This window comes from Dermacentor andersoni, chromosome 2 (genome assembly GCF_023375885.2).
Source record: "Dermacentor andersoni chromosome 2, qqDerAnde1_hic_scaffold, whole genome shotgun sequence".
In the NCBI taxonomy this organism is placed as follows: domain Eukaryota; kingdom Metazoa; phylum Arthropoda; class Arachnida; order Ixodida; family Ixodidae; genus Dermacentor; species Dermacentor andersoni.
The window spans coordinates 12,722,908-12,736,865 of record NC_092815.1 but is presented as its reverse complement, the minus strand read 5'-3'; the positions used below and the strand labels follow the sequence as shown (position 1 = coordinate 12,736,865).

At 44.2% G+C, this 13,958-nt stretch overlaps 1 protein-coding gene across 1 annotated transcript in view; it reads right to left on the bottom strand.

Moving 5' to 3' along the window:
• Positions 1-13,958, bottom strand: part of Tmtc4 (Transmembrane O-mannosyltransferase targeting cadherins 4) — a 92,184-nt gene that overhangs the window by 44,775 nt on the left and 33,451 nt on the right. Inside the window, exons 9-10 of the mRNA XM_050190113.3 lie at positions 9,079-9,256; positions 909-965 (exon numbers count right to left, since the gene is read on the bottom strand). Coding sequence (XP_050046070.1) covers positions 909-965; positions 9,079-9,256 — 235 coding nt within the window. The remainder of the gene's footprint in view (positions 1-908; positions 966-9,078; positions 9,257-13,958) is intronic.

Genomic DNA, 13,958 nt, shown 5'->3' with positions numbered 1-13,958 from the left:
TACCACGTTTGCACTTTTCTCATCGCTAATTCAACGTCTTCATAAAACTGATCTACTTCCTCATCGTCGTGACTGGACGTTGGAGCGTAGGTTTGCACTACCTTTAATGTATACCTCTGATTGAGTTTGATTATGACTACTGCTACCCTCTCGATCGTTGATGCTGTAGAACTTGTCAAGGTTGCCTGCTATGTCTTTATGGATTAGGAATCCTACCCCGTGTTGCTTCTTATCCGGGAGACCATGCCGAAATTCAGCAATGTATAAGCCTGACCAGTTCTAATCTCACTAAGGCCGATAATATCCCAAACAATGTCTGATAGTTCGAAGAGTCCTGCTAAGCTTGCCTCACTCGAGAGGTTTCAGGTGTCAAACAATGCAAGGGTCAGTTTCCATTGGCGGCCTGTCCGGACCCAGGTATTCTTAGCACCCTCTGCTGCATTGTAAGTCTGAACGCCGCCTTGGTCAGGTGCTCCGCAGCCACTGGGGACTGAGGGCCATTTCATTGAGATTATTTCAATAGGGAAGTTGTGGCCGAATACCGCACCAGGGAGGCCGATTCCTGTTCTGGTGAGAGAGTGTCTTGTTGAAGCTTAATGGGCCTTCCTAATTTGGTTGTACCTGGATTAGTATAGCCCTACTCGCTCTCAGAATCTTTTGCCGGTGACAGGTGTCACTCCAGGCCTGCAGATGTTGGGACTTGGTATGTTTGTACAAAATCATCAAAATCGTTTCAGGGTCCCTTTTAAATTTTAGATTTGTCTCTTTTGTGCAATGTGCAGTGTGTTTCAAATTTCAGCCATTTCTGTCAAGAAACAAAATGGTTAGTTCTGATCCCCTCCTCCTCCCTTAACTCCACCTGATGACTTCAGGTAACAAGGCAGAAAGCATAGAGATGACAAACCAACCTGTGTGCTTCTGACAGTGAAAACCAGCAGTAGCACTATCAGACAGTACTGCAACACCTGTAAGGGGTAAAAAAAAAAGAACATACACCAGAACAGTCAGGTTCACATGCAATTGACAACTGTGAGAAAAATGTCTGAGCACTGATTCTGTTGATAAAGTGGAATGTATTTAATGGTGAACAATGATGAGGTGGGGAACGGGTTTATTGGTGGTGGCTTGTTGGTACAGTCACGTAATATGAAGAGACCGCCTCTCTGCTTGGGTAGGCTATTTATACCGTTGTGGTGGCACGCTGAATTGCAGACGGGTGTGGCCCCCTGCTGGTAATAACATGCAACACCTTTCCTCCCCTTATTTTGGATCGCTAGCAAGCAATCATTGGTGCCCATACCTTTCAGACACTCACCAGGTCCTAGTGGATTGCCGCAGGGGCACTGGTCCTACTGGCTGTCCTACTGGCTGACCCTCTCCCAATGATTTGCAGCTATTGGCCACAGTTGAACCGGTACTGACTGTGCAGAATTTCGTACACTTTGACAGATCTCACATGTTCATACTATGTTTTCTAGATCTGTATCCAGATTTGGCCACCAAATCCAACTTCGGGCCAGCATTTTGATTTTCATCATTCCTGGGTGGCCCTAATACATTAAAGACAGAGCACCTGGCCTGAGAGCTTTGAGGATAACAACCCGACTGTTCCACAACAAACAACCCTGCTCTATCAATAACTTGTGTCGTTGATTAAAATAGGAACAGTATTGCTGTTCTGTTTCTTGTGGCCAACAGCGCCATGTCATGTCCATTACTGTGCCTGAAACCTCATCCCTGCTTGTTTCTTCAGTCACTTCCTGGGCTGTAAAGGTAATTTCTGAAAGTGGTGAAAAAAAATTTTCTTGTTCGTCACCCGCAGTTGTTTCCAACAGCAGCCTTGATAAACCATTTGTGTGGCAATAGTTGTTGACCCTTCTTGTACTTGATGATGTACTGATAACCAGCCAAGAAATTTTTCCATCACTGCACTCTTGCTATCACTACTTGACTGCAGTGTATCTTCAGATCGAACAAATGTGTCAGCGGCTGATGATCAGTCACTATTTTGAACTGCCAACTGAGCAAGTACTTATGAAACTCTTCAATGCCAAAGACTATGGCTAAAGGTCCACGCTCAATTTGTGCACCGTTTTTTTTGCCCACGGTAAGCATGCTGGACACAAAAGCGATAGGTCTTTTATCATGACCTTCGGTATGTGCAAGCACCGCTCTGAGGCCTTATGCCAATGTGTTACACGTCAGGCGCAGTGGTTTGCTTCTGTTGTACAAAGCTAGCACTGACTCCTCGCTTAGAAGCAGCTTGAATTTTTGAAAAGTGTTTTTACACTCTTTTGTCCACTCCCACGAAGAATCTCGAAGAATCTCTTCTGAGCAGCTTGTAGAGTGGTTCTAAGGTCATTGCTATTTGGGAAAGGAGCCTAGCATAAGAATTCACCAGTCCTAGGAAAGCCATCAGTTCAGAGATGCCGGTCAGTGTTGGAGCCCTAAATATGGCTTCCACTTTATTTTCTGAGGAATAAATACCAACTGCGTCAATTTCGTAACCTAGGTAGGGGACATGGTCTTTCGAAAATTTACATTTATTGGCATTGGCACGTGTGCCATGCTTCCGTAGTCTCTGTAGCACCTGCTTGGTACATCTTAGGCACCCGTGTTAGGTCTTTCCTGTTATGAGACCATCACTGAGACAGCAAACTGCAGCCTACAAGCCAGCCAATACCCGATCCATTACCGACTGGAAAATTTTTTATGGCAGGGGTGCTCACAACATCAAAAGGCAAATGCACGAAATGAAAAGGGCTGAGGTGTGTGCTTATCGTTAGCAACTCTTGCAAATGGCTAGCCACTTGAAGCAGCAAATGCGCTTTCAATAAATAAAGCACACTAAAACAGGTCTCCTCTTCCAATGACACGAACACATCCTCTGGCAATGGCAATGGATAGTGGGCTATCATAATACTACAGTGGCTCATGGACACATGGTAGTCACCACAGAGTCTGACGGCCTATCTATCACTCTTCAGAACAGCTACGACAGGGGTTGCCCATTGACTTTTGCATACAGGGTGCAACACACCTGACACTTCCAACTCCTTCAACTCTTTTTCAAGCTTGTCTTTCAGGGCTTATGGCACTGGTCTAGCTTTACAGAATACCGGTTGTGCTCCCTGTTTCCCAGTGGCGTAGCCAGAAATGTTGTTTGGGGGGGGGGGGGGGGGGGGGGGGGCCTCAAGTTGCAGTTCGGCCTCCTCCTCAAGAAGAAGCTTTAGCTCGGGTGCTCCTATCTAAATACATGTAGAACGCGAATTCGTTTTTCTCGGCAGCCACTGCACCAAATTTGACGAGGTTTGTTGCATTTAAAAGAAAAGCTTAAATTCTAGTGACTGCCTGTTTCGAATACTTTATTTAGGCTGTCAATTCAATATTAAAAGTTGGCAAAAATTTCAAATTTTCAGGAGACTAAGCTATTAAATTTAAAACTCTAACTCAACAATAAAAATGATATCACAATTCTGTGAATTGAACCTAATAGTGCATCTATAGTGTACAAAATTGATATGTTACAAATGAACCTCAAAAAAATTTAGTATTACGGAAATACGGCTTTTGCAGAACACTTGTACACAACGTAACCAATTCATATAATATATAAACTGACATACCAAATTTTTCCGCTTTGACTGTTATAGCAGATGCCGTTTACATAACGGTGATATTTGTTCTTGATGCAAACCTATTAGCTTGTAAACATTGTGCTTCTATTTTTCTCGAACTTTCAAATTTTTCAAAATATTTTAAACAAAATTCAGGCCCTAAATCGAAATTCTGCTTCTAACAGACACTAGAATTCAATTTTCCCTCTTATATGCAACAAATTTCATCAGAAGCAATCTAGGGGTTATCTCAGAAAAGCGTTTCTGCGTTTTACATGTATCTGAATAGATTGCGTCGAAGTGTGGCCTGAGCTAAAGCTTCCTCTTAAACAATTTGTTGAGGGATCAAATACATGAATAATAACTGCATTGCCATTGCCAAAGATGCTGCAAACGAATCCTTCAACGCTACGCACTGTCAGAACAAGTAAAATAATTAGTTTTTTTAAATAAATGAATATACTCTTATGTGCCGAAAATTGTGCCCAAAGTAACCGATATCAATGCTTCCATGTTTTTGTCTATTCAATAACTAAAGAAAATATCACACAAACTTTAGAACTACATCAGTTCAAAATCAGTAAAGCATTGCATGCCGGTGATATGAAAAATGTAAAGGCCATGAAATGAACATGTTGAGGACAAGTATGTTAATGAAACTTTGTCATTCAAGAACCTTGTTTACATTCTTGCACACATGCAACGGCCAGTGAAAAATCTCAATGACGCTGTCATTTGCTCCAATGTATTACAAAGGAGTAGCTGTCAGCGGTCCTGTATCATGAGTAATTGCACCGAAATTATAGTCGCAACACAGATCACGCATAAAAAGCAGGAGTTCTGCAAAATATACGAGGACGACCGTAATGAAAGTGATCCAATGCGAATATATGACAAGTGGAGTACTTTATTTCAATGTAGTCTCCATGAGCAATCAGATATTTGTCCCATTGACTAACGATTCGCGTGATTCCCGTCACATAAAACTCCTTGGGTAGCTGCTTCAAAAAGTCTGCAACTGACTCTTTCACGTCATCGTCCGACAAGAATCTGGTTGCCTGGAGCTGTTTCTTTCAGTTGCCCCAAAATGTGGAAGTCGCAAGGCGACAGATCTGAGCTGTATGGCGGATATTGCAGCGTTTCCCACTTGAACTTTGCCAGTTTTGTATTAACCACATCAGGGACGGTCATTGAATGGAGCAAGATGACCCCATTCCTCAATTTTCCACGTAGTTCGTTCTTGATTGCGACACGCAGCCGGTCCGATGTTTCACAATATCGGATACAATTGATAGTCTATCCAGGTTTAGCAAATTCAATCAATAATGGCTCCTGACGATCGAAAAAAAAGTCAGCAACCCCTTTCCAGCAGAAATGATTGCCTTTACTTTTCTTGGGGTGGCGAGTTCAAATGTTTCCACTGTAAGCTTTGTCTTTGTGTTTGAAGCTCGTAGTAGAGGCACCATGATTCCTCCCCGGTCACAAGTGCAAAGAAGAAATCAACCCCTCATTCTCATACCGCATCAGATAAGTCAAGGCAGCGCCGAACCTGTCGTCTTCTGGCGGTGGTTCAAAATCTTGGGCATCCATTGCGCGCACAAGAGCCGATAACCGAGACATTCATGAATTATGGTGTGACCCGAACCATGACTGATGTTCACGCGCCCTACCAATTCATCGATGCTTATCCTCCGTTCTTCTCTAATCAGCTCATCAGCCTTTGCAATTGTGTTGGGGGTGATTGCATGGTGGCTTTGGCCCGGCCTTGGATTGTCTTTGCAACTCTCACGTCCTTCTTTGAACCGTTTGCTGCCACGCTTCACAGTGTCCAATAAAATGCAATGTTCAACGTACACGGCAGCCATACGGTGACTAATTTTTTGGGGGGAAACACCTTCAGCTGTCAGAAAACTCACCACACCACACTGTTCAACTTCTGGAGCGTCCATTACGTCACGCAACTATTACGTCACGCAACTAGTGTATGAGAGCATTTAAGAACATTTATCCTCACACCTACTCATCACTTTTGTAAATGAGAGATGCCTGTGTGCTACGTACATGCCTCGCAGATAATAGAGAGTTTTAGAATAGGGGCCCCAAACGTTTTGAGGCCCCAACGAAATAGCATCGAAGCCACTGCGCATGCGCGAGACGCAAATTGCGTTTGGGTTTTGCGGTGGGAACGCTATTTCACCGATTTAGCGAAAGCCCAAATAGCGGCCCCAAAAGCTTTGCGTCAGCAAACATGGCGACACCCATCAAAGCGACGGCTCGAGCAAACCTAGCGCCAAACTGGGTTCGATTCGTGGTAACGCGTGAACTTCGCAGACTAGGAAAAGTGACTGCGGTTATCGCTTTCTCTCAACTCGCGTGTTATGAAGATTGATTCATTAGACGCCGCCGACTCCAAATTCGATTGTGGATCTTATGGCTCGTAGGCCTAACAAGGCTAAGCTTGGCTGGTGAAGGCACGTAAAGTTGGTTTGCTCAAAACTAATCACAACTAATTGTTTGTTGCTTACAGAATAACCTCTAATTGTAATTAAACGTGAATACACGCAAGTCAAAATTACTATTCCTAACATAAAATGGTATATGTTATTTAGTTATTTCTAATGGCTTTTCTTTGATGCCGTAGGGGCGCTGCCAGCGCAAGATGCTATCCGCAAACGCAAAGCCCTATTCTAAAACTCTTCATGCCTGCATGCCCCAATGCTAACACCCGTAAAGCTCTTTGGGGCCCATTTCTAAAACTCTCTAATGAACTGAACTATAATTGCGCGGGGTGGGTGTACTCACTTTCATTTGACTCACCCTCGTACATTAGAAATGTGAAGATACAACGGGATATACAAATTCGAAGATGCCATGCCACCTCCCACCCATGCCACCTCCCCCCCCCCCATAAGCTTTCACTCGCACATACAGTATGTGGGGCGCGGTCCCGATGTTATCGCCCTTGGACTTTATACGGAACATGAGGGCGACGGCAGGAATGCGCCCGTAGCGTCCGTATAATTGAATAATATAATAAGAGTATACGGCAAGTGAAGCGTCCCGTGGCCCACTGCTTTCCTTTCCGCAAAAGAAGTAACTAAATCGAACTTTCACCATGCGACAATTCGCTGTGCCACAACAATGTCTTTTTTCTTTCCTCTTGTGGGGCGGGGCACCGAAATAAAAAAAACGCGAAGGAAAGTATATCCACAATCGAATGCCTACTTTGGGCCCCTAATGTGGCTACCGAAGGAATATCGAAGAAAACGTGACGTTTGGTCCACTGAGAACCATGCACATACTGCTCAGTGTCCTACACCGGCTAGACAAGTCTTTCTGGAGATGTTGCTCTCAAGCGAACGCGGTGCAATCAGTCGAGTCCCCACAGTGATGGCGGCGAGTGACCACTGTTCCCTTTTCTCGTCTGCTAGCCAGAAAGCGTACAAAACTCTGCATACAAAACTCTGTACAAATCCACTCGGCCAGAGAAAACCAAACGCACACCGAACTGCGCCGCGCGGTGGTCGGGCCAATATGAGAAAAACGCATGCGCTCTGGTTGGCTCTGGCAGCCCGCGGGTAGGGTAGCGAGAACAAAAATATTGAAGAGGCTCAAATTGTCCTGGTGAATAAAAGTCAAAGTAGAAAAAATAAATAAGAACGTCGCTACCTTTGCTGACTTTAGTGTCTTGACATGGATGCTTTGGAGTAGGAGTAGGTTTGAAGCCCCATAAGCCCCCCCCCCATGGCTACGCCCCTGCTGTTTCTAAACAGTAGAGCCCACGAACCCCTTAATAGTTCCAATTAGGCCCCCAAAACATATTCTTGTGCTTGTCTAGCAGCCCATCCTTTTAGTGATTGTGTTCACTCGGAAAACCTGTGACCAGTTTAGGTGTATGTGCTTCAACCAGTTTCAGCCAAGCAATGCCGGTACCGTGCACCTTTGTTCATTCGCAGTTACCATGAGCGGCAGTCTCAAAGAAGTGCCCTCATGAGTTACACTTACAGTGGCACTGCCCTTCAATGAAACACTTCTATATCCATAAGCAGAACTGCACAGGCTGATATGGCTGATGTCCAAAATATTTCACAAATTCACCTTCAGGAATAACAAATACCACTGAGCCTGTCTCTATTCTCGTAGCAATGGTTTCCCCGTTTACATTCATGTCAACTTTGTATGGCTGAATTCTTTCTCCTAGAGCATACTATTCCAAACTAGGCAACCCTTTCCCCAATGAAATTTCTCTGCATTGTATTGCCCATGCTAGCTAAATGTCCCATCCGAGAACAACTGTACTTGCATTGATGTTTAGACAGTCCTGCTGGTGGTGGCGACCCCCACAACGAAAGCACGACAGTATCCTGTCCTTGTCAGCGGAACCTTTTCTTGCGCCCGCCGTCACATGTCGCTGACTGTCATTAGTTGACCGTGTAGTCAGCGCACTGTCGCCGCGTCGCCATTTGACGTTCTCCTCTGGTTCTCATGTCACGCTTGGTCCCTGTAGCATCTCCCTCGCGTGGTTTTCCGCGGCTCTCATGGACATGGCGATAACATGCGCTTTATCCAACATTAAGCCCTTGTCGTCTTCAACGGCCAAAAGCTTACGCCAAATAGCCTGGCTGTGCACACCCATGACAAGCTGGTTTTTGAGTACCTCAGTTAAAAATGTTCCAAATACACAGTTCGTCACCAAACGCTTCAATTCTACGATGAAGTGAATTGCCTCCTGGTATCCCTGTGTGTGTTTACGGAAGTTATATCGCTCCATGACTACTGGCCACTTCAGCGTGTAATGATTTAGACGTGCTTGTTTTATCTCTTCATATACGTTCTTTTTAGAGACCTCCGGAAACATCAAGTTCCAAGTTCCGCAGCGCGGTATATGCGCCGCCACCCAGTAGCGTGATAAGCATGTCAGTCTTGCTTTGCTCATCCGGCATATTCACTCTCGTCAAGGCCTTGAACCGCTCGAGATAGATAGCCATGTTACCTGCAGAATTCCGACAGGTGCCCAATGGCCAGGGGATGGTGCTGATTTTTGGGAGTCGTCCATGATGGTTGCTGCGGTTTGATGCTTGAGTCATAGCAAGCAAGTTTGCGGCTTCCTTGTCGCCATTGTTAGAGAGGAAACGACAGGCGAGGTACAGGTTTATTGGCGACAGCTTGTAGGTACAGTCGCATAATATGATGACAATGCCCCCCTGCTCGAGTAGGCTATTTATACCGTTGTGGTGGCGCTGAATTGGAGACGAGCATGGTCCCCTTCTGGTTATAACATGCAACAATGTGGAATTCAAAGCTACTCACTCTAGCAATACTGAGAAGGCTTGCTATCAGCAGCAGCGATTCTGCTGAACAAGTGTAATGCATTTAATGATAAATATGAATGACAATGATAATTATTTATGGGATCACAAGCTACTTGCTCATTTCTAGCAGTAGTATTCACAAGGCTCACCTGCCGGTGTTGAGGCAAAGTGGCAGCGAGGCGTGCCATTCCTAGCACGACCAGCAAGCAGAAGCCCAGGCTGGGAAGGTAGAGCACTCGCTCAGCCACGACAAAGCCCACACGAAAGAAGATGTTTGAAGCGGGCAGAAATGGCACCACCAACAGAGAGAGCGCTATGCATAGCAATCTGCACAGAACAAGGTATGAGAACATCTTGGGGTGTTTTTGCTATCTCCGTAGTGCAGAGAACGAATTAGTACCTTTGTGTGACTTAGTGGAACAAAGGGGCTCAGATCTTTGTTGGTGAAAACATAAGAAGTCAATAGACAGTAAAGCTTAGGAAAGCATCTGCCACAATAGCCGTGAGTCGTGCAGGCTAACGCTCCCAGGGCTAGTTTTAGTACACATACACAAATGCCCAAGAATGTGGATGGGGTGACAGCCACCGCCATAGCTCATTAGTAGAGCATCACAAGCACATCATGTGGAGCTTGCAGACTTGGCTCCTACTGACTGCAAGTTGTCTTTTCTTCCACTTTCATTTTCTTAATATTTCTACACTTCAAATAAAGGTATGCCTAATTTGCACTGTGCTTTCCATGGCTTCATTGTCTGCTGGCTTAATGTAATTGTGACCTTGAAACTAAAGTACTAACCACATGTACGAGTCAGCATAAGGCATCTGATTGTGGAAAAAGTGACTAGTATTACTTCAAGACAAAAAGCTTTTGGAACCACAGCACTCCATACAATAAAGTGTTTCCCCCTCTACTTTAGGGAAGACGCATGCCATTGGGACCCAAATCTGTCCCTGACAGGAAATCTGCGTACACGTCTGAGAGGTTGGGGGAGGCAATGGCAAATTGTGTGCCCACTTCAACACCTCCACACTGGCCCTTGAACAAAAGCAGTAGCACTGCAAATTTCTGGACTCTCTCTCTACCACGATGGTTTGTTGATCCTCTTTGCTTTTTCTCCCCGTAATTTACATTCCCTTTTGGTCACGCCCACCTTCTAGTCATTGTTCAGCTGTTCAGTTGTTGCAGGTGCAACCAACAGAATTCTGTCCCTTCCGTTCTTTCTTCTAATAGCCATAGAGATACTATCTTTTTCCAAAATCAGACTCGAACGGCAAGTATGTGCGGTTAGCAGTTTTGTCACGTATATGTACGGTGTGGCTTTGTTATAGTTCAGCAGCATTGCACATATGATTTGTTTGTTATAACCCAGATTAATTCTAAGAATATATTTGTTAAATGCTGACATGAGTGAGAAACACTCTATATTAACCTTATCATGAGAAGCCAACAAACAAGGACATCAAGGAATACATAAGGAAAATTACTTATACTTACTATAGTTGAATTAAAGAAATGATAAATTAATGGCAATGAAAGTGGGTGAAAAAACAACTTGCTGCAGGTAGGGGAACGATCCCACATCTTCGCATTACCCGTGCGATGCATTATGCGTACGAGCATTGCACGCGTAATGCGAAGATGTTGGATCGTTCCCCACCTGCAGCAAGTTGTTTTTTCATCCACTTTCATTACTATTAATGTATCATTTCTTTAATTAAACTAGTAAGTACAAGTAATTTTCCCTATGGTTTTCCTTGGTGCCCTTGTTTGTTGGCTTCTCATGATATGATTAATAAAAATCGGGCCCCTTGGTTAAACCCATTTCTTCTCGTTTTTCCATTAACCTTGTGATATCAGGCATTTTGTTGGTAAATACGTTCATTCTACCAAGGTTAGACTGTATCGCTTGTTAACAGCAAACATAAGTATATGAAACAGCCTCTTGTAGTAAACACACCGCAATACTCGTACATGAGCAGGTGATATGTATCATACACAAACGCGAGCGAAATAGTGCACACATGAACTATATGTGCAGGTGCCTTAAAAGTACCAAGTTAAAAGGGCACGGATGTACCTTCTTTGGAGGAATTGTGCTTCATATACAGTCGACTTCCATTACTTCGACCTTTACGGAACTGATGAAATTTATCTAATTATCCAGCGGGTCAAATTAAACAAGACACAGAAAAAATGCCGAAACACCCCACTGATTCATTTCGCAGTATTTTCCTGATTCTAACACGCCCCCAAATCAAACACGATGCACTTTCTATGTGTTCAAAGTAGAAAACTACAGTAAAAATGACATTAAAGCCCCCAAACGAAGTAGAAACCAAACGCACACCAAATGTTTTAGCAAGAAAAACGTAGCATGCCTCTGATTATGGCAATAAGCAAAAAGATGAAATCAGCTAACTTTACCTCCACAGAATGGAAATTTATTTACCTAATGTCCATCGTCATCATTTTCAAGCAGCACTTGACTACTGTATATGAAGAACCACGACATGGTGTCCTCAGTAAGGTCCATAGTGCGTTTTATATATTCCAAATTTATCGAACAATTCTGCAACAATCGCAAATGGCATGGTGACCTGAACCCTGACTAACCATTTCACTAGTCCCACGATGCATCAATTCTGAGGACCAGCAAGAACACATGACATAACTTGTTGTCACTAGTTAAACATGTAAAGCAACTTATCGTTTCAATGAAGATTCGTAATTAGTATGAAAGTCAATGGCACGCTTACGTTGTTATGCTATGCAAGAACTCATTCTGTGCGCATTCCTCCATGGTCAGCATGGAGGAAGGAAACAAGACTAGGAGGGAGCGTCGCATAATTCCACTAGCCTTGGCAAGCCATCCTCCTGTGACGCCGCCCCTCCCGCTCTTCAGGACCTTGTGCGTGGTACCTCTTGGGTAGGAGTCATTCCACATGGTTGCCCATTCATTCGAGATTGCTTGGTACATGGTAACTTTTAGTGGCACCTGCCATCATGTAAAAAGCAACGGGTGTTATTTCGCTACCGTACGCATCGTTCTTCGCTTCAAATGTGTTGCCTAGAAATGTGGAGAAACACTGGGACGCAGTCTCTCTCCACGTTGACCGATGACGACAGAATTTTTCAAACCGTCATTTGCGCTCCTCCGGGATTAGTGGAGTTGCAAGTGCTCTTGCCTTGAAACCCATCCAGAATACCCGAGCACAGTCTATTCTTTCATCTAACCAGCTGTTGTGCACCTTAAGCTGCGGTGCGTATTTTTTGCTAATATTTGCCCAGCTGTCTTGCACGTACGAAAAGATTAGATGTCTTGCGGGTCACTTTTTTTGTCACGTTTTCCCTTAGTAAAAGGTTCTGCTGCGTGTCTTTCATTGTGAGACAAATAAATAGCATTAGCCTGCACTATAAACACCGAATCTGTCACCTTTCCTGCAGATGTACATGCACTATTTTGTAAATTTCTGTGGTGCAACATCATTCCGCTGTTGAGTCGTGCCTATTGACTTCTCGTCAGTCTGCTGAGAGGCTGAAGACTGAGCAGAAAACGACAGCATCATCCGGGACCGTCTGCCTTAACAATGGGCCGGCACAGGTTTAAATATGTTTGGGGTCCCCGGCTCACCAGTCTTCCAATTCACCAATTCGTCCCTTGTTGGGCACAAGAAGGGACGAGTTCTTTCCCCATGGGTAAGCAGTCTCTGCGGGCCCTGGACGTTCGCTTAATCGCCTGCAAATGTTTGCGGGGGCGAAATGCGTCATTGTTTCCCAGAAGGCGTCCCCAAACGCAATGCATCATCGTCAGAAGGGTGGCTTGGTTGCCTGGACACGCTTGCAGGGTGAAAAGTTTCCTCGCTTCCCTGAACCGCCCCGAAACGCAATCAGTTGTACTTGGGATACAAGCATGTGAATCAAATATAACATATTCCTGGCTGTGTGGGAGCAAACACGGTTCTTAGCATTTGTTTCTATATAAGCTGAAAATATCGGGGCGACTCGTGCTGAATTTTGTGATGATTTCGTGCTACTAGCGAAATTTTGACTGCAATGTCCACTTAGCCACTAAACATTCAAGTTATGCGAGAAAGCCAGCCTTTCAGCACCAAGGGGCACAGGTTTGCGAGCAAGCAAGGGCGCACTTTTTTTTCTTCTTTCTTTTTTTCAGCGCTACCACCATTTCTGAGCTTATTGCTTGACAGCAAGTGAGATGACTGGCGACTGGCACAGGGTCAAATGCCTCCGAGTTTACAGGCATTTGGTGCGGTATAATAAGGCACAGGCTGGCAAGGACAGCTAGAGGGAATTACTAAATTTTCCAAGTTAACATGAGCCAAATACACAATGTTTCAGTATAAAAGCTTACTAGTCTAGTTTTTTAACAGTGAAAATTTAATTCGAATGTTCCAACATAACAAATTAACCGAGCTTGCTAATAAATGAATGTGCGTATCATCATTCAATATTCGAAGCTAAGTATTCGTATTCGATTGGTATTTCAAAATTTTGATATTCACACACCCCTACCGAAAGAAGGCATTTTCGATGGGAAATGACATGTGTTCACTGTACACTAAGCAGCGCCGAGACATGTGCTGCCACTAAAGGCATCACTATTGGGATCACCATAGGGATCAGGCGCTTGCATGCTAACTGGTCAAATACCAATTATTTGGTGAAGACAAATTTTAAGATCGAAATAACAAATATTTGGGACCATAGAAATGTATGGGCACTGCCCAGGACCTTTGGTCAGGATTTAGCTAACCAAAGTCAAATTAGTCGAAGTCTAGTGTATGTTACTAGCATCCGCCAACTTGATTCAGGCTATATCATCACCGAATGGTGTGGCATGACTCAATTGTGCTTCTGTTCTTGTGCTGTTCCTCATCTCAAATCATACAAAAGTTAATAAAGTTCAATTATATATGAATCAGTGGAACATATTTACTTTATATTGTCTGGCAGAAGGCCAGGCTATATAGAAAAAAGACATAGCACCACAGCAACATAGGCTGGCCACTG